The sequence below is a fragment of the Petromyzon marinus genome, chromosome 26 (assembly GCF_048934315.1).
Source record: "Petromyzon marinus isolate PM22_M1 ecotype Great Lakes invasive population chromosome 26, UKy_Petmar_22M1.pri1.0, whole genome shotgun sequence".
NCBI classification, from domain to species: domain Eukaryota; kingdom Metazoa; phylum Chordata; class Hyperoartia; order Petromyzontiformes; family Petromyzontidae; genus Petromyzon; species Petromyzon marinus.
In genome coordinates, this window is record NC_133692.1 from 338,806 (window position 1) to 359,408 (window position 20,603).

The 20,603-nt window shown below is 48.9% G+C and overlaps 2 protein-coding genes across 5 annotated transcripts in view; both read right to left on the bottom strand.

The window, feature by feature from the left end:
* Positions 1 to 10,193, bottom strand: part of TOM1L2 (target of myb1 like 2 membrane trafficking protein) — a 32,587-nt gene extending 22,394 nt beyond the window's left edge. For 2 of the 4 annotated variants that reach the window (XM_032960946.2, XM_032960944.2), the window contains exons 1-3: positions 9,338 to 10,182; positions 1,187 to 1,271; positions 194 to 278 (exon numbers count right to left, since the gene is read on the bottom strand). In XM_032960946.2, the coding sequence (XP_032816837.2) occupies positions 194 to 278; positions 1,187 to 1,271; positions 9,338 to 9,398 (231 nt within the window). In that variant the 5' untranslated portion in view covers positions 9,399 to 10,182. Of the gene's footprint in view, positions 1 to 193; positions 279 to 1,186; positions 1,272 to 9,337 lie in introns of all 4 variants that reach the window. The other 2 variants (XM_032960947.2, XM_032960948.2) reach the window with 2 other exon arrangements.
* A 466-nt stretch (positions 10,194 to 10,659) lies between these two features.
* ATPAF2 (ATP synthase mitochondrial F1 complex assembly factor 2) lies at positions 10,660 to 20,576 on the bottom strand. The gene is made up of 9 exons (XM_032960949.2): positions 20,481 to 20,576; positions 20,153 to 20,364; positions 19,409 to 19,453; positions 15,946 to 16,094; positions 15,112 to 15,209; positions 14,354 to 14,434; positions 13,675 to 13,787; positions 13,110 to 13,225; positions 10,660 to 12,299 (listed from the first exon to the last, which is right to left on the bottom strand). Exons 2-9 carry the CDS (start codon positions 20,274 to 20,276, stop codon positions 12,156 to 12,158), a joined length of 870 nt encoding a protein of 289 aa, XP_032816840.1. The 5' UTR covers positions 20,277 to 20,364; positions 20,481 to 20,576; the 3' UTR covers positions 10,660 to 12,155.
* Positions 20,577 to 20,603: the final 27 nt, after the last annotated feature.

A 20,603-nucleotide genomic window follows, 5' to 3' on the forward strand; every position in this document is an offset into this window, starting at 1 on the left:
GGTCCCGCGCTTTGGGGGGCCCCGCGCTTCGACGTCACAGTGTCAGACGTAATACTTCCGGTTTAGTTTGAAGGCTTCAGGGGTGGCCCACACGGTGAGCTATTCCCTGGGCCCCACACCCCCCCTATGGACAGCCCTGCCCACACATGGTGCGCTCGCCGTGTGTGCCGACGGCCCAGGGTCAGTGACGCACCGTGAGCGCGAGCATGACCTCCCGGGTATTCTTGTTGGCACCGCCACCCAGACGTCTCTTGAGAGCCCGCAGAGCATCCCTGGGGCTGGGCATGCACACACACATGGGGCACTGCTCATCGCGCCACAAAGACTAAAAAACAAAGATCAGCCCCCCAAATAGGGCCTTCCATGGGGGGGGGGGGGGGGGGGTGGGGCCCCGGGGCAAATTGCGCTGTGTGCAAATATTGTTAGCGAGCACCTATGGAGGCCAGCACGGCACACGAGGGGGCGGGTGGCCAGCACCACGCCCGGCCGCCTTTGTCTTCCTTGTGGTGTTCGCAGCCACAATCACACACAAGAGGAAGCCTTTTATTCTTCAGCAGTGTATATGGTATCTACGTCTCACGTGGTTTGTGCAAAACCAGTTCAATCTGCCCATTGTTTTCATGGCAGGTGGAAGACTGAGAGGCAGTCCTAGAAGAAACAGTTGGTGCAATGTAGTTAACCAGGATGTGAAGGACTACTAAAACTATCAACAATTTTATTTTACCAGGTAAGGCCCATTGAGCTATATAGCTCATTTTCAGAAGCAACCTGGCCATAAATGATAGCCCAACAATGTGGCTTAGCAGGTGCAAATATATAGCAGTCATATACCCTAAATGCATGTTAATTCTAAATGTGGAGGGAAAACCCGGAGGAAACGGAGAAAAAGCCATGTGACCACGGAGAGAGACACACAAACTCCAGGCGAGGTAGTTAACATCTCGCCACCGTGGCGTCCCTGTGGGTGGATGTGGAGGTAATGGCCCAGAACAGGAATGAGTGAAGACAACCAGGAATACAGACCCCACATTGGTGGGGGAAATGCCAGGAAAAATAGAAAATCAGGTCTGGCCAACGGAGCTGCCAACTTGTGTCCTCGGTGACCCCCAGGGAAGCTGGGCTCAACCATGGCAACACGGGCAGTGTGGGTCAAGGTGGAAGCCATGTGTGCACTGCAGGGCCTTACCCATCCTCCGTCTCGTTGACGATGTCGCAGATCTCCAGGATCATGCTCCAGTCTTCGCGTAAGAGCCCGCCATCTGTTGCCTGCTCTACTCCCGACGGCACATGGGACGTACGAACAACCCACATGAATGAACCCACAAGATCGCTTTGCCGGCGTTGCACATGGCAGTCGGTCTTGCCGTAGCGGTGCTTGACATCGATCGCTGTGGCCTGGGGCAGCTGTAGGGCTTGTGGGGGTATTCAGCAGGATCATTGGGTGCATGGTCACAATTGACCGGTACGTTGTGTGCGATGGGGTCAAGTGTGGGCATGTCCACCTCTTCCAATAGTCTGACCAGCGTGGAAGAGTTAGGAAAATTATCCTCTCGAGGGACTCTGGAGTGGCCTCTTGTGGAAGCCCCTTCTATCAGTGGTGGTGTGAGCAAGGAATTGCAGGCTGTGCCTTTAAGGGTACAGAGAGATGAGATTTCAAGATCACTTGAACACGAGGTCAGTGAAACATTTTGTGTCTCGTTTTAAAAAATATAATCTGTAAATAACAATACATTTCCGTTTTAAACTGAACATAGAGGCAACTGTGGAAGCAAAGCTTGGTGAATCACACGGACTTATTTATGACTCCCAAATCTGCTGGACTGCGAGCTGGCAACAATGTGGCGCTACAGCAAGTGGGTTTGTAAACCCATCCATGCTGACCTGGGAGTGCTCTACTCTCAGAGACATTGTTTTTCCAGCTTCTCCAGTTCCCTCCGACAAGAAAAACACCGCCTCTTCATGAGGAATGGGACAAACACGTGGTCGCGTGGATTTTTCTCAAGGTACTCCGGTTTTTCCCTCCACATTTAGAATCAACATCACGCATTTAGAGTATTTGGCTGTTATAAATTTTCCAACTGAAAAGCCACTTCGTTGAGCTGTCATTTGTGGTCAGGTCGCTTCTGAAAAATAACAATAAAGCTCAGTGGGCCTTATCTGGTAAAATAAAAAAAATAGTTTATAACAGCTTTTCCTAAATGATTACATGATATTTTTCGTTTCGTCATTCCAAAGGGTTATCTAAGGTACAGTGAATCAATGACGGTGTTTATTTTAAATGCAGATGCAGATTGGAGCTTTATTTCTAAGCGTCTGGCACAGATGCGCGATCACACCAGAGAATGAAACTCCAGATTACCATCGTTGCCCTCACCGCTGGGGAGGGTGCCTTCTGGGTCCACTTGGGCCACAGTCGAGGGATTAATCCCAAGCTAAGCCTTCATTGGTGCTGGCAGAGCTTTAGTCCGCACTCTCTCAGCACCAAGAGGCACAGTGCACTGTATCAGCTGTACAGTCAGGCCTCGATATGCGAATATTTGATATGCGCAGTTTCAGTTAAACGAACTTTGGATGTACAGTATTACCATTATTTGAATGGGGGGAAAAAGTAAAGTAATAAATAAAAACTGTGAAATTTCTAAATAGGAAAACATTTCCATCTACGGTATAATATGAAAAAGAATACAATTATAATAAGATACATGAGTGTTGCGCATCACGACGGCTAATATAATGTTTGTTTACATTCCGACTCCTCTTCACCTCGATAAACGAAGTAGATGAGTTCCTGGAGCTTCGTAAATAGAAAATTCGTTTGTTGAATAACATTCACACTATGAGGATACGTTTCCCAGCCTTCATAACTTACTATTCATATTGCAAACTAATACAATTTATATTGAAAATAATGTTAGATTTTATACCGTACAGTATTAAAATTTTCAACTGGCATTAACAAAATAACAATAGTGTATTGTAAAGTCTCGACTAATCAGAGCGCAGCAATGCGCTGTGTTACGGAGCTATGGTGTTTGGTGGGCAATGCAACCTTGACTGCACCGAAGACTACACTGGTGAATGTGAATATATTTTACAAAACACTATGTTCATCTTATTCATGCCAGTTTAAAATTTGAAAACTGTACGTACGTAAAGGGTTCGCGTCACAAAGTTTCGAAAACACCTGTCGCAACCGGGTTAAGTGCTCCTCGAATGTGCGAGCGAATACGATTAGATCGTCCAGATAGATGAGACATGACTACCACTGCAACACCGCAAGTACCAACTCCATCAATCGCGAGAAAGTGTCGGGAGCCGTCTGTAAACCCATCGGCAAACAGCTGAAATGAAAGAGACCTTGAGGCGTTCTGATTCGGCATCTAGTGGTAGCTGCCAGAATCCTGCCGAAAGGTCTAGTGTGGAGAAAATGTTTACTCCAGCGAGCGCATCAAATGAGTCATCTATGCGCGGGAGCGGGTAGGCGTCTGCCAAGGTAACTTTGTTCAGCCGCCTCAAGTCTATGCAAAACCGCAAGGATCCATCCGATTCCTTAACCAATACAACCGGCGCCCCCCACGGACTTGAAGACGGCGATATGATGTCAGACTGCATCATCTGCTGCACTGCCCGCCGCACATGCTCCTTCTTGCTAGGAACCATCCTATAGACGTTATGCTGAATGGGTGGCGCATCGCCCGTATCAATGTGGTGCTCCATCAGCATCGTGCGGCCAACATCGTAGGACCCTTACTGAACATGCCTGCGAAGTCACACAACAAAGTCCTGAGCTCCCCCGATTCCTTTGCCGACAGATCATTGTTCCGTGCCAGGAGCGCATCTATCCATGACATATCCTCTGCGCCGACCCACGGACCGTCCAAATGCACATTCTTGACGGTCTGCGCCTCAGGGTCCGAATGCACGGGACTGACATTTGCAAACCAGGTCCCTTCTTGCACTGTAATGGGTGTATCAGCCGTGTTAAGGACCTGCAGGAACAGTGGCTGATTCCTGCGCACAAGTGTGTCAGCTGCTGCTAAGCAATGGAGACCCACCACCGACGGCACCGCCGCGGAGACGCTGAGTGGCGCATCCGACCGGCAAGTGACGAGCGGGGTGCGATATCGCAGCGGCACCAAGGCCTACGCTCCAGCCGGGACCGAGACAGTAGTCCCGACCAGCGCCTGAACTCGCGGAAGCTGCTTCCGTTCACCGTCTGGACGCAAAAAAATACAAGCGATTTCCCAACGTGGTTTTGACGCAGCCTTCGTCCGTCAGAATGCGAGGGGGCATGCGACTCAACAGGTCCGTGCCCAGCAAGCAGGGAACCGTGAGCACACTGGAGACCAGTACCGGTGCCCGTACCTCCGGCTCCCCGATGCGGACTGGCACTACCACTTGGCCTATGATCCCCATACTACCTTCATTCGCGGCTATGTACCTTGCCTGAACCGGCGCGAGACGACGCTGTCCCTCCGGTAACAAATCAAAGACGCACGGGGAAGCACCCATGTCAATCAACGCGTGGGCGCTAACCCCTGCCACCGAACCTACCAACACGGACGTCCCAGCCGTGGCCGCCACCAAACGACGCCATTCACTAACCGTGCCCGGCTACGGGCCCAGACCGTCAGCGGGAATCGTGACCGCCGCCCCCGAGGAGCGATGCGTGATGGGGTGGACATAGATAGGGTGGATGGTTCTGGCCAGGTGTCCGAGGTGTCAGCACTCGCCTGAGTCGGAACGGCCGCGGACCGAAGCTGACAAACCCGGCTGGTCGTCCCCGGTGCACCCGTCCTGCTTGCGGCATCTGCGGGCGATGTGTCGCTCACGACCGCAGATGACTTCTCCCGTGACCAGAGGATGACTTCTCCCGTGACCAGAGGATGACTTCTCCCGTGACCAGAGGATGACTTCTCCCGTGACCAGAGGATGACTTCTCCCGTGACCAGAGGATGACTTCTCCCGTGACCAGAGGATGACTTCTCCCGTGACCAGAGGATGACTTCTCCCGTGACCAGAGGATGACTTCTCCCGTGACCAGAGGATGCTCTCCTGCCTCACGAGGTGCTCAGCGCTGGGGTCGGCGCTCCGCTTCTCGCAGGATCCTCGGGGCCGCGACCATCTCTCCCTCGTCCTCCTCTGCCGACGGCGTGTCTGGTTGGGGGCTGTGGCAGCCCCTCGACGTTGCCGAGATTCCCTGTGACGTGTGCCACACTTTGCGTGGGTCCCACCATCTCTTTGTGAGCACAGAGCTGTCGTGCGACCCAAAGCAAGGTGCGGACTTCCTCCTCCACCACTGGCAGCATCACTCCCGCCCTCTATGCCATAGCGAGTCCATGGCCGGCTCGTTGAGCCGCGGGAATGCGGCTACTGCCAGCGTTAACAATTCCGTCCTGTTGACCATGAGCGATTCGGACACTTCCCGCTTGGTGGTTTTTAAACTTTTGGCGTGCCCCGGACAGAGGGTCGAACACCTCCGCCATCTCCTTGTAGACGCCCTGCAGGGATCCTCTTTTTGCAGGCGGAATCCGGTCGAACACTGCCAATGCGGGGTCGTCCAACACAGTGGGCAGTATTGTCAGGGCTTGTTCCTCCGTCCACTTCATTGCCCGGGCGGCCGGCTCTCCCGATCTGGACGCGAACCTCTGTATCGCGCCCAGCTGGCGGATCCATCCTGGTCCTCCCTCCGCGGGTTGCCTCGGCTGAGTTTCGGGCCGAGTTTCGAGCTGAATCTCGCTCTCGACCTGTGCTGTTGACACTTTCCCGGTCCGCTGCTCGCCACTTCGCTCCGGTTGTTCATGTCCCCCAGTTGCCGCTGCCGTCGGCGGATATCGGGAGGACAGGCCAGGGTTTTCTCCCGAGTCCCGCGCGGGACGCACGGTCGGCGGCGGCGGCGGCGCTGGTGCTGCTCCATCCCCTGATAGGAGCTGCGGAGTGCCGGGTCAGGAAGGCTGACCGTGGCTCCCGTCCCCTGGCTGGGGAGCCGATGCGGCTGAAGTTCCCCCTGCTCAATCGACCTCAGGCCTCAGCCGGTGAAGCAGCGTGGTTACTGCCTCCAGCAGTTTATCCATCCTCTGATCCCTAGAGGATGATCTGTGGCGGCGGCGGCGCTGGGTCTGCACCGCCGGGTTGGTGGAGGAAGGTGCCCACACGGGGCGAGCAGCTGCCACGGATCCCGCCGATGAGCCGGGGGACAAATCCCGACTCGTCGGTTCTGTTTCCGAGCTATTCTCGTCCCAGGAACCTAGAGCTTCTTCTGCCTGAGTCTCCCCCCTTGGGATCTTACGTCAGCTGAGGCGAGACATCCCACCGCTGCCACCAGATGAAGAGGAGTCGGAGACTAGTTAAAGCACTTCTTTATTCTTCAACCCGCAGCCACACTCGTTCCTCAAACCAACCTCAAACACGCGTGTAATAGCCCCTTTTAAACCCTCCATCTCCGCCCTCGTTCCTAATCCACATCTCTGTCTCGCACGCCGCGTGCGGGTGACGTCAGTGCCCTTTAATCCCCTGACCCCGTCTTGTGTGTTCCCGTGCGTGTGATTGGTGTGTGCTATGTTGATTGCGGAGATTGCGTGAGGATGGCTCGGACATCCCCTACAGAGGTATGACTGTACAGCCACTGCCATTGCCAAGTCCCTGCACGGTGCACTCATTGTAGGCTGCGGCATTGATAGTGAGGCCGATGAGGTGTGGAGCCGCCAGGGGCAATGCCGCCTGCAGTCGAATGCAGAGCCGCGTGACATCGAATAAAGACGGTCACTGCATCGCGCGCTTTCAGATGCGCTTCTGCGGCCCTCTGGAATGCTCTTCCTTCTAATGTTAGGAAGTCACTGGAGCTGTGCACTTTTAAATCTAAATTGAAAATTCATTTCTTTAGAACAGTTTTTTTGTGTTTAGTTTGTTGTCCTTCCCCTGCACCTCCGATTAGCAAGGCTGGGTATGTACGGTGCAAAATAAGTTCTGCGTGCATACACATGGAGGCTCTTTGATTAGCTCTCTGATAGACACTCGTCTTGAAAAGTCAAAGATGTGGGCAACAAGGGCTACAGAATGACTGCAGGTCGCACTCGTTTCTCCCACCCACGCGTGTCTCGTTCCTAATGGGCCACTGCCCGTGTGTGTGGTGTCACCCGATAGCTGTGCCCCGTCAATTATGAATGGGCGCTAGCGAACACGACGGCTCGCTCACGGCGCTCGCAATATCCCCGGCGAATAAAGATATTCATCTTCTTGGTTCTTTCGGTAAAGTCACGTAGAATGGAAATAAAATCATAAAAATAAAACATAAAAATGTTTTTATTATGTTTTATTAAATAAAACATAATAAAAACATTTTTTTATGTTTTATTAAATAAAACATAAAAATTTTTTATTATGTTTTATTTTCATTATTAAATAAAACATAATTTTTTATTATGTTTTATTTTCATTATTTTATTTCCATTCTACGTGACTTTACCGAAAGAACCAAGATGAATCCCTGCAGTCACGAAAGCTTTAAATCGAAAATTAAAGATATTCAGTCGTGAACGCTTCGATTTGAATCCGGTTCCGTGCCGTCACTTGATGAATGATTGCCGGACATGGCGCGTTTCGTGAGAGCAGGGGAACGGAGCTTCCACGCTGTCCGTCAGCAATGCGGACACTGCCACGATGGAGTGGTTAGTGCGCCGGGCTTGCAATGTAGAGGCAACCCGTTCTACCTCCCGGCTCAGCAGTTGAAACAGCCATTTAGTGATACTCATGAAAGCACAATTTACATTTGTAAAGTTACGCATTTCATCCGTAGATCCCCCCCAATCCACACTGTGTATTAAAAGCAGGAAATAAACAGAACCTGCAGAGTAAACGGCCAGAACTTAAGGGGTGAAGGCCACTTTACAGAGGTGAGTTTTCGAGACACACTTAAATAGCGCTAACGGCTCTGATTGTCTTATTAGCAAAGGCAACGCGTTCCGAAGCTTGGGGGCTGTACAGTGGCAAAGGCGCAGCCCAGAAACAGAGCCATGACTTGGGAGTCCTTAGTAGGTGATCCGAACATCTAAGGGACCTCGATATTTGACGCTGCTGCATTGGCAGTGAAGCACAAGTACCATAAACAAATGTGCTATGAAGGAGGATCATTGCTCGAAACGTCACCTTTGACGTTTTTCGTTTAAGGCAGTGTTGTTGTTGACGAGTGTGTTGAGTTTTTCTCGTTGAAACAATGGGGGTGAGTTTATTCAAATCTCCCGCCTCTGTTCACCACCCAGCAGTACAAACTAGTGAAGCACAGTCGTGCGGTGGGAAGAGTAGGCCAAAGATACCCTTCAGTTGGGCTCCATGTAGGGGAGGTGCGTGTGCCATCAGTGAAGTGAGCTTCCAGTTATACTTTGCTGTATTACATGGCTTAAACAACTAAAACAAAACTAAAAACATTTTTTTTATTTTTCCAGATAAGGCCCACTGAGCTATATGGCTCTTTTTCAGAAGCGACCTGGCCACAAATGATCGATCAACGAGTGGCTTATCTTGTGGAAATTTACAGCAGCCAAATACTTTAAACAGCGTGGCATTGCAATTAAATCAACGTCAATTGGCTTCGCAAGATCCATTGGCTGCAGCGGTTTCATAATAAAAAATAATGGGGCATTCAACAAAGTGTTCCTCTATATTGCACTGTATCGCCTATCACTGGGTGTGGTTAACGCTTCATAAAATAAACATATCCGGCCCAGAATCACAAATGTGTGAACACAATGGCATATCAAGTGTCTCTTTCTCACAGGAATATTGTATACACATATATAGACACAGGTCCCCGTTTCGCCTTATGGGCTGTCAGGGCAAGTGCTGTTAGCAAGAATCTATTGAGGCATACTTGGCACACGATAAAGAGTGGCGTGCCCAGTGCCACACACGGTCCAAACCACCTTTGTCTTTCCATGACTGATGTTGGCCTGACTTTCAACGAGTCAATCTGGACTCTTAGAGGTTGCCCAGACCACGTTGAGAAGTGGCCCAAGGGCAGGTCTCCACTGAAAACAGCCCTCAGACACTCGGGGCGGTCGAGGGTAAAAATGGGCTGCAGTTAGGAACCACAGGTCCAGGTTTTCCCAGGATCGTAGACGGAATTGATGCCGCCTGTTGTTAGTTGTAGAACATTGGTACACCACTCAAGACAAGGCATTCACATGTAGTTCTCTCCTCTTCTAGTATTGCGACATTCTTCTTACTGTAGCTCAGAGGTGGCAACTCTAGCTGCTGGCGTGAGCTGAACAATGAGCCACAGGTGACAGTGAAGACTGCACTGCTGATATGGTTGGACAGGTGTGTGTGTGAGCGCGCTTACCTATAAGGCGTCCAAGAGGCGTGTTCAGTGGTCGAGGCATCAGCACCTCCATGAAAGACATGCCGCTCGTGTTGGTGCCACCGTTGATGGAGCTGCTGATAATGGTGCTGCCGCTGATTATAATTGTGAGTACGCTGCTGTTGATGTTGCTGATGTAGCTGTTGACGATGACCCTGCTGTTATTAATGGAGGCTGCCGCTGGACCTGATGGCTAGGCTGCCGACTACGCCAGCCCTGGGTCACCCATGAGGGGCAGGGCTCAGTGGCCCACGGTAGCTCGGGGGGATTACGGAGCCCCCCACCCTGAGCTCGGGTTGGCTGTGCGAGGGAGGGAGGTTCTTGGTCCCTGCCCGCATCACTGCTTGCGTTGCGAGTGGGTGTCAGATTTAAACCACCCTGGACTTTAATTTCCAGAGTAGCTCAAAGCCATTTCGCGTGGATTTTTCGCCGGGTCCTCTGGGTTTTCCCTCCACGTTTAGAATCAATATACGTTTAGAACATTTGGCTGATAAAAATGTCCACTTAAGCCACTTCGTTGAGCTATCAATGGTGGCCAGGTCGCTTCTGAAAAAGAGCTACATAGTTCAGTGGGCCTGATCTGGTGAAATAAAAACGTTATAGTTACATGTACAATGTCATAACATCTATAGTAATAATAATTTATTAATCTAGGATAGCCTCACCGAGTCCCATAACTCTGTTTAAGAGCATCCTGCATTGAGATGTTTGACCAGTTATTTTTTTTCAATCAGCTATCTATCGTCTTAAAGTCCACAATTGAGAAGATAACGTTCACCAGTTTGCACGAATGGGTTCACAGACCCCTTGTACGGCCATCCTGTGGAAACCTCACAAACCAGCAAGCTTGGAAATTTCACAAATCTGTGAGCCCGGCGTGACTGCAACATCATGCAATAATAATACAAACGCTTTTGTTTTAAGTCTAGGCCATTGACTCTGCTTGCTTATAGCCCTTGCCATTACCTCTGGGGTTGCGTTTGTCATAAAAAGCGTAGTGTGAGTAAAATTACATCCATGTGGGCATTCGATGCATTGAGGCTGCCACTTAACCTCTGAACTTGAAAAAGTTTACCTTAAGACAGCATTTTCATGCCGTAATGTTTTCTTAGTCGGTATGGGATAGTGTTTCCCCCTCGCATGCGTGGGTTTTCTCCCGCATGTATAATAAATTCTGATTGGCTGAAAACATCTTAATATATAGAGAACTGCAGAGCAATTGTTTCTTGGATAAATTTGGACCCAGATATCTCACTATAATTCTATTATAAAAAAGCAACGAAACAAAAAACATGACAACAAAATAATTTAGCCTCTCATTTATTTTCGGTCAAAACCTTATTACATGTATATATGAACTTCTTTTGGACCGTACATAGCCAACCGTGCTCACCGGAGGTGCAGTATGTATGCGTGAACTTCTTTTGCACCGTATGTCGCTAACTGTGCTAATCAGAGGTGCAGGGGAAGGATAACAAAACACAAAAAATCGGTTCTACAGAAATTAGTTTTCAATGTAGATGATTTCAAAGTACATAGCTCCAGTGGCTTCCTAATATCGGAAGAGGGTTCAAGACGGCTGCAGAAGCGCGTTTGAAAGCGTGCAATGCGGTGACTGTCTTTGTCCGATGGCTGAGCCAAAAGCCACTGCTGCAAGGATGACCGGAGTTTGTGTGATGTTTTATGCTCCTTGATGACATCAGCAAGGTATTCTACGTGAAGAGGTAAACATCATGGTGCGTATTTTGATTTAAAACTTTCGTGACTGCAGGGATTAATATTCTTGGTTCTTTCGGTAAAGTGACTTTACCGAAAGAACCAAGAATATCATGGTGCGTGTTAATAGGCCTGCAACGATTCTGCCCCCTCATTATTCGACTGTCAGTACAGGCGGTACGGTTCGATTAAAGAATCTGCGTTGTTTACCAATACGGGGAATGTGGCGCTACTGGCGGTTGCAGACGTCACGCGAATCGATTACATGCGACGTGTGCATCTTAAAGGCCTTTAATGAGTTTGCTTATAAATATCTCACCACTGATCTGATAAAGTTTTACGTTTCACTGCGAAAACTTAGATCTGTTTCTGCTCTCCTACTCATTATGATTCCATAAATACCACACTTTGTTATTCTATGGGAGATGCAGATTTTTGCAACCAGGCTCCGCGATTGTGGAATTCCTTTCCTCCTCGGTTCATGGGAGAATCTGAGTCTGTTACACTTTTTTAATTGCGTCTCAAAACTCACTTGTTTGTACAACAGGCTTTCTCCATACCTCAAGCTTTATGTAAAGCACTTTGAGGCCTTTTGTGACCTGTGCTGCAGAAATCCGAGTTTATTTTTATTATTAAAAACCTATTTTTAAATTCACACTTCGCAGTGTGTGTACCAGGAGCAAAAAGGCTTCGCAGTGGCAAGATGTTAACGACCTTGCCTGGAATACAGGCCTTGGGTTCGACCCCGACGCCTGCTGTATATTGGAGTTTGCAAATTTTCCCCGTGGTCACGTGGATTTTTAACCAGGTCCTCTGGTTTTTCCCTCCACATTTAGAATCAACGTGCGTTTTATGTCTCTGGCTGCTATAAATTTCCACACGATAAGCCACTTCGTTGAGCTAACATTTATGGCCAGGTCGCTTCTGAAAGAGCTAATAGCTCAGTGGGCCTTACCTGGTAAAGTTTAAATAGTTATAGTAAAGACTCTGATTGTAATCTGTGAATCGATGCATCATTGCAAGTCTACGGTCGACACACCGATGCTTTGCACACCACGGGGGGAAGCTTCTTTGGGCCCCCCAGTCACGACTCGTTGGCCAGCAGCTTGTGCTTGAAGACGGCATTCTCGCAGCTCAGGCACACGAAGAGGGCACCGGCGGCCGTGCGAGCCCGCACTTGCAGGATGTCCAAGTCGTGGGCCCACTCGACGTTGCCCCAGCGCGCGATCTGCGCGCCACGCAGAGCGTCACGCCGTGCAACGGCACCCGCGGTGAACATGCCTGGGGTCGCGACTCAAAGCCTACAACCAAACCACCTGGCGTGTGCCGATTTCAGAAGATCGTCAAAAGCAAGCAGGCTTGAGAGCCTGGATTGATAGTGCTTGGATGGGCGACCACGATGCGTAAAGAGAGGTTGTTATTGTGCTGCCGCGAGGCTACGATGTGGCCAGTAGGGTGCAGTGCAGCAACCGTTGGATCAATTTACCCATCTTCTTTGGTTCTTTCGGTAAAGTCACGTAGAATGAGAATAAAATAATTGATAAAATAAAATAACAATAATATTCTCACGACGTTTCGGCCACAACACAAGCGGCCTTCATCAGAGACGAGACTGTCCTCCAGACAGTCTCGTCCCCTTCACCTGATGAAGGCTGCTTGTGTTGTGGCCGAAACGTCGTGAGAATATTATTGTGTTATTTTATTTTATCAATTTATTATTTTATTCTCATTCTACGTGACTTTACCGAAAGAACCAAAGAAGATGAATCCTTGCAGTCACGAAAGCTTTAAATCGAAATTCAATTTACCCAGTTTTCAAAACAGTAAATCCCTAATGGCAATACAATCATATACTCAAGTTGTTAACAATTGGACTATCTTTTAGTGACGTTAAAATGCACCCCCCCCCCCTCATTGCAGATGGGCAGAGCTAATGCATAAACGATTTGAACCTCAGTTTGAAAGTGTTAATTAGGGCCGGAGCTGCTTTCAGCATGAATGTCTACGGTGCAAGCACGCCGAGAGACGAGGACAATACCTGGAACTCCTCCTCCAGGCGAGAGAGCAGCACGGCTTCCTCCACATTCAAGTGTCGATCAACTAGCGCCAGGGTCAGGACCAAAGACTTCAGCTGCATCACTACGTACTCCAGGCCTGCACACGCGTGCACGACAGCGGTCACAGGTCAGAGCCAATGGAGTGAAAATTACGCATTATTGTGATTTGAACACAGCACTTCTGCAAATGATGAGAAACTAAACAGACAGAAAAGTGCGTGCACGCTGCAAACAAATGATACACACTAAAGCCTATTTATAGATACCAAAATTAGTGATTGTGATCAATGAATTGGTTCTCCCATCATGCCTAGCATGTCCTGTGACATCGACATACCGAATGAATGAAATGCACAGTCTTGTTTTAGATCACCAACTCAAATGTGTAAAGGTTTGTGGCCATATAGCGAGTAGCAGAAGCACAACTCTGTGCTTTGCGTGCATCACATAGAGTGTCGAACACTCATCAACCCAGCTCGCCCGGCTGTGGTCGATGAGAGGAGGGCCAAATTGCCTCGTGGTCTGGGTCACTTTGGGTGCCAATACCGATGAGGGCCCAGGCGTTGTACGACAGCAGGTGCTGGTTCAGCGTGTTGCGCGTCTCCTGCGGGATTTCTGGCCCCATGATGCTGGTGGAGGATCCAATGGTGACGCCGTACCTGTCAAAGCAATGATTGCAAAGGACATCTAGACCTCGGTTTTCATGGAGGACGAAAACTAGTCAGCTCGAATGCAGCTGCCCTCATTTCTCCCAGAATTAAAGTGATATGGATAACTCGAGTTTGTTTAAAAAAAAAAACAGTGTTTCCACGATTTCCGAGTTTCTCGAGGTATCACACGAGTTGGGCAGGTCTTTCCCCAAATTTATATTTCTACCGATCCTGATTTCACATGTAAAATTCATCTCAGTGCGAGAAGCCAAATCATCCTGGAGAATTCGGCTTCTGCCTCAATTGGTTGTCTAAAAACACGGAAAAAATATAACACGTGGAAATGGGGAACGGGGAGGACGCAACTCACGTATGCACTTAAGTTATATGGAGTTGGGTACAATCTTAGAACATAAGCAAGCTGCAAAACAATGTTTTTTTCAGCTTTTCGCATGAATGAATGTTGAACCATGATAACGTTATGCGTGTTTTGGCCTGCCTCTCTGATCCTCTGGCAATAACACTGAACCCTAGATCAGAATCTTTTTTTTATCAGAAGGCCGAAGGTGACTCACCGCTCCTCGGCCCACGAGAGCACCGGGTCCCACTCTCCCTGCTGCAGGCTCACCAACGCGGGCGGTTCCTCCATGCGGTAGCTGTGACGACCACACGCATCCCATTAGGGCTGGCCTCGCCGATTATCAAGCAATCGATTACTGAACATTGGCTCCATGACTCGACGAACACGAGAATAGTTGGAGAATGTCTTCCCTCGGTTCCCATGTATGGCGCTGGACGGGAGGTGGTGATGTGCAGGACTTAGTGACATCATTATCATCAGCCGTGCTAATAGGGGGTTTCCTGCCTTCGAGAGGCACAATGTAGATAGAGATGGTCGTAAGTTTTTAAGGGGCCCAAGTAATCGACCAAAAAAAGAGCAGTCGATTACAATTACAGTTGTACAGCGAGAAAGTAGCACACAAGCTTCTAAGTAAGCCCCACTGAGCTATGTAGCTCTTTTTAAGAATTGACCTGGCCACAAATGATAGCTCAACGAAGTGGCTTATGTGGAAATTTATTGCAGCCAAATTCTATAAACGCACTTTTCTAAATGTGGAGGAAAAAACCTGACTCGGAAAAAAATCCACATGACCATGGGGAGAACATAGACAATCCAAATATACAGGCGTACGGGTCGGGATCGAACCCACAACCTCATGTATACCTGGCGAGGTAGTTACCATCTCGGTGCAGTGTGCTGCGTGTGGAAAACATTTCTAAGTTGCCAACCTGTGCGGGAGTGGGAGGGGGGGAAAGGGGGGGGGCGTCTCACCAGATGGTGTCGGTGTCGAGGTATTTGAGTGCGGCGGAGGCCAACTGCTCCGGCCCTCGGTGGGTCGGGTTATCTAGGGCCGTGTTGCACAGCGTCGTCTGCACACGCCGGCGAGAGATGGCGCGTCATTCCGTCGCAATCGTTACGTCACTTTTCTGTGTGTACACGTGCAGCCCATTTGTCAATCCACTGCCGGATTTCAATCCACAGCCGGATTAGGGCTTGCTCACGCCGTGTCGGCAGCGAGGGATATTTAACAACGCTCCAAAATGCTGGTCAGTTGCAAGTCAGCTTAGCTCCCGAGATCGGATCGGATCAGGCGCTCCCCGGGTGATTTAGTCAAAGGCATATCACATTGCCTTTCATTATAAAACGTTTCCTATCAATACATCACGGTATTTTTCTTACAGGCCTTTGTTAATCCACGTGTTAGATGAAGACCTGTCCACGCCGTATGAGTCGTGAGGGTGATTTGACCACGACTTAACGATACGGAATGGCATCAACGGAAGGAGCGGCGCACACATGACGTGCGACGTCATCACATTGGCCGGAAAGGCTTATCCATTTATCCCCAAGTCTTGGGCAACCATTTCATCAATGTGGCTGGTGTTCTCCGCGGTAAGTCTCTATTAGCTATACAACTTTATGCAAGCGTTTTATTCACGTTAGATCTTCTTTATGAGAGTAATGATTGCACGTTGCAGACAAAAAGATGGTACAGCTAATGTATTCACGCTGTCAACCTTGAGTTGAACAGCGATATCGACATCCCCGGCTGATTTTAGGAGGAGCAGCAGCAGCAGCAGCGTTGAGCGCTGAGGCACCACTCACCAGGTGCATGCTGTGCATCTGGATGACGTTCTTCTGCATGTCCCACTCGGTTGCCACAGCGACAGCCAAACTCTCGCTGGGCACGGCAAACAGCTTCCCCTGCGGTGTGCGCAGCTTGCGGCGGTCCAGGTTCACCTCAAACATGCCGCCTGTTGGGACGGACGCACCTCTTCGTCGGTGGGTGGGTGCCAGCGTTGTACCATCAGAGGCACGGCGAATCCTCGCTCAGCGCGCGGTGTTCACACTACAACGTGGTTTCGCTATAATAATGCGGTCCTTCCATTAGGAACCCTTTTTGCGCATCGTTATAATGCGGAACGCGGACCGTTATAACTTTGTTTCCAAGCGGTTGACAACGAACTACTTTCTTGAGCTGCACGGCTGACGAGTGGTACAGTGATACAGTACACGGAATCATATAGTAACGCGGCGGCGTACCCTCAGTTATCTCGCTAAAGTTTATTGTTACATTATTTATGATTATTGTTTTCGCTTAACACTTTTTTCGCGGCGTACCCTCAGTTATCTCGCTAAAGTTTATTGTTACATTATTTATGATTATTGTTTTCGCTTAACACTTTTTTCGCTGAAAGCGGCACTTTTCAGGAACGCATCTACCGCTGTTGATGCATCTTGCTGTTGATGCCCCCAGGGTCTGGAAAGCTATCGCCAATAAACTGCAACTTGGATCACTACCTGTGAGATCTTCCCTCAATGGAAAGCTATCGCCAATAAACTGCAACTTGGATCACTACCTGTGAGATCTTCCCTCAAAACTGCTCCTGAGGAGCTGGACACCCCTAGCTGCCACTGCTATGCAGAGTGGCCTGAAATCAAATGCATCGCTCCAGATGACCGCTGCAAAGTATGATCTTGAGTTTTGATTATAGTGTGCTGATCTTTAATGGTGCATTGAAAAATGTTGATACTCCTGCTGATACTTCTGCTGTTATGGAGTGACTCATGCTGCCAGCTATGGCTGCAAAGTTTGGTCGTACATGTTTGTATATCGTTTATTGTTAAATTTGAATCAGTTCTTATGATCACTGTTACATTGTTTTTATAGCTTTACTTTGGTGATTTCGAAAACGTTTTGGTTTAGCTATGTTTGTTTGTTGAAGTACAGAGTTAGCCTGATAACTTTAATCTAAATTGTCTTATGGTTGGCATTGTTTGACTTGCATCCAGGGACGGAGCCACAGGGGGGGCTGGGGGGGGGGGCTAAGCCCCCCCTGAAATTTTGAGAAAGTCGGTAATCGGGATAACCGGATATTCGGCTGCTGCAAAATGCTGACTTCCACTTTGTGCTGCCCTGCAGGCTGCTTGAGCGGCAGCCTTTCGAACTTATCGAACTTATTAGCCACATCAGCAGCTCCGACCTATTAATAAACTCCGCGTTCAAATCCAATAAAAAATATACATTTGTGGTGCCCATTGGAAAACATAAACTGGATATCTCAGAATATTGAAGTCAGCCCCCCCAAAGTCAAAATCCTGGCTCCGCCCCTGCTTGCATCCCACTGGGATTTTTGCACACAGCGTTAATATACGGTGTTTTTTTCTAGGAGATTTTGCTATTTTTTCCTGGATTTTTCTGTTGCGAATAGTCACTTTAAGATGTTCTTTGTTCATGTTTTTGTTTGTTGCGGTTGCACCCGAGTCAAGAGCCGCATGGCTCACAGGGCTATACCTAATACACGAAACTGAAACGAGGACTTACTGTACTGTCTAAGTCCGAATCTTATTATCAGGCTGGAATGTCTCGCTTGATGTTTTCCCAGTCGTTAGCAGACTGGAGTATACACATGACTAATAGCCACAGCCATCAAAAGAGGTATCCTGGATGTGGTGTGCTGGGTACAGAAATATTTTCCTAATCGCCGACCCAGCCCATGCTGAAATGAAAGCCCTACTGCTTACTATGCATATCAAGGCTAGGACCAATCAATTTCAAAGACAAGGCATATATTATCAGAGTATGTTTTTGTTTGCATTCTGACCACAAGTATTCTGGTTAATGCAGACATGATTCCTTGTAAAAGGTTTAAGTTTGGTGTTTTAACATCTCAACACCTTCTAGATTTTAAGCTTTCGTGACTGCAAGGATTCATACTCTTTGTTTTTTTCGGTAAAGTCACGTAGGTAAAATAAAATAAAACTAAATTAAATCACGAGGCTTCGGAGCTAACACAAGCTTCCGTCTTCAGGTGGAAACCGTCACAGCAAAATTGCTGTATCAAGTGAAGAGAACTCTAAGAGACCCGAGATTATATACAGGTTAAGGGGGGGGGAGCCAGGAAGGGCCGTGGGGGGGGGCTAAGTTAAGCCACCTTTTGTTATGCTGCAGAGGGTTAGGGGGACGGAGAGGCGATGACGAGCGGTTGTCGAAAATGAGAGAAACCAACTGGAAGAAATGGAAATGGCTGTACAATTATAAGCCAGCTAAAGTTTGACTTGGTTGATGACATCTTTAAAAAAAGTCAAAGAGTATATCTCAACACCTGTTTTGTTGCCAGAAAAAAGGGGAAAACCTATTCTCATATCAAGGTTGTGTTTGGAGATTTGTTTTTTTCCGATGCTTGTACCCCTCTGGAAGTAAATTTTGTAATGATGAGGTTTTCCTTGGCTGGCTGACTAAGGGATCATTATTCTTGGTCTATTTATTTAAGGATAAATTGTGCCCCCCCCCCACACAGCGTTTATACATTTCCCACACTCTTAATTTGTTTTTCCTTTGAGTTCTTTGAATATCGAGAAATGGCATTGCGTCCGACGTTGTCTCGAGATTTAATGTAAATCAGTTCCAAGTAAAAAAAAGTTTGTAAATGAAGTTAAAGGGTAACTCGTCAAAGATGTGGGACCAATGTGCTGAGTGTCAAGTCCGTTGTTAATGCTGACCTCATGGATTCACTCTACAATGGAAGGGACCCAGACATTGCCATTCGTGGTAATCTCCCACATTCTACTGGACCTACACTGGCTTCCAATTGAGCTCCGTGCACAGCCCAAATTCATGTTGCTTAATTCACAAAGCACGCTTTCAGCAATTGCCTCGACATTTGACCTTTAAACTGCAGCTTTACAATTCTTGTTCTAAGAGTTGGAGGGCCTCACGCGCCGTGACCGCGCTCCTCCCGAGCCTCGCTTTCGGCAAAAAAAGTTTCGGATCACGGCCTTTTTCGGTCTTTGGCCCTCGGATTTGGAACGCTCTGCCTGAACAACTGCGCCTGGTCGCTGAAGTTCTCCCATTTAGAAACTAAAAGCCGACTTATTTCCTCGGATAAGTGAGATAACCTAGAGATTATTTGTTTTGCCCTTGTTCGGCGCTCTGAAGCCCTTGGTTGTGTCTGCTTACGCATTATAAAATGTATACACAATCATAATAATAAAATGATGCATGGCACTGGTGACACTGTAGTTAATGATGCATGGCACTGGTGACACTGTAGTTGACAGTCGGTACCTTCCCCGTGTGTTATCGACACATCGTTGTAAAAGCGTTTCTTTTCTGCAAGAGACACAACAGCACAAGTAGACTGCATTAATACTAAATGTTACACATCTGCTCAACTGAGGGACATAAAGCACTTTAATAGATTGAAGTTCATTCGCCCGTGAGCTTTCTCGGCCAACGTTATCCCGCAGCAGTGGTTTAACAAAGTAGTTGATGGGCGAGCGGCGATGAGGAGATCGACGCTGATTATCGTCGCTCTCGAGTCTGTAAGTACCAGGAGCCTGGGCTGGTACTTGGGGAGCAGCCTCGACAAACAGTGTCGTGGTCCATATTCTTAGCTCTTTCGGTAAAGTCACGTTGCAGGGAAACAATAAAATATATAAAACAATAATGCAAACCGACACACCTGATGACGACTGTTTGTGTTATGGTCGAAACGTCGTGAGAATTTTTATTGTTTTATATATATTATGTTATCGTTTCCCTTCAACGTGACTTTACCGAAAGAGCTAAGAATATGAATTACTGCAGTCACGAAAGCTTTAAATCAAAATTTAGTGTCGTGGTCATTGAGCGCGCAAGCGGTGCAACCGCACCCGGCACTCGGGCGCCCGAATTATAACGAGGGGGAGGAAATTGCCAAGTGGATGACCCTGTGTGAATACTGACGCGATGGCCCACACCAACCACGCTGCGCCACTGCACCACGGGCAAATTACGGGCGCATCGATCTCTGAACCTCCCTCATCTCACCTCTGAATAAGCGGCGCGACTCCTGCCGCGGTGCAATCGTCCCCAAGAGGAGGCTGCCGCTGCTGCTGTTGCAGCCACCGCTGCGGGACGCGGCGCTGAAAGCCCGCAACGCGCCCTTGAGCATCGTCGTGCCACTCTGGGGGTGACGGCAGCTCCGGCGAATCTACGAACGCTGGCGAGGGGGAACGGCACGCGTCCACCTACCGGGGCGGCTGCGGGAAGACGCAGCGATGGAATGAGCTCAGGTTGCAGGTACCAGGCGGGGTTGCTACATCGGACAATCGTGAGCAGGTGGCGGCGGTTTTCGCCCAGCAGTGGAATGACCGACCAGGCCGACGCTGCTGACGAGGAGGCGCAATCAGTGGATAGAGCACCGCACGCTCCACGTGCCGGCCGCCCGCTGCAGTCGAAGGGTCGAGAGGTGTCGCGGCGGAGAGTGCCCTGGGTAGTC

Bases quoted from the DNA above. Each gene is read 5' to 3' on its own strand.
- ATPAF2 (XM_032960949.2), bottom strand. From the start codon at position 20,276: ATGCTCAAGGGCGCGTTGCGGGCTTTCAGCGCCGCGTCCCGCAGCGGT. The intron at 16,095-19,408 runs GTACCGACTGTC...CCGTCCCAACAG, and splicing joins GTCGATAACACACGGGGAAG to GCGGCATGTTTGAGGTGAAC. The intron at 13,788-14,353 runs GTGAGTCACCTT...TTGCTTTGACAG, and splicing joins CTCTCGTGGGCCGAGGAGCG to GTACGGCGTCACCATTGGAT.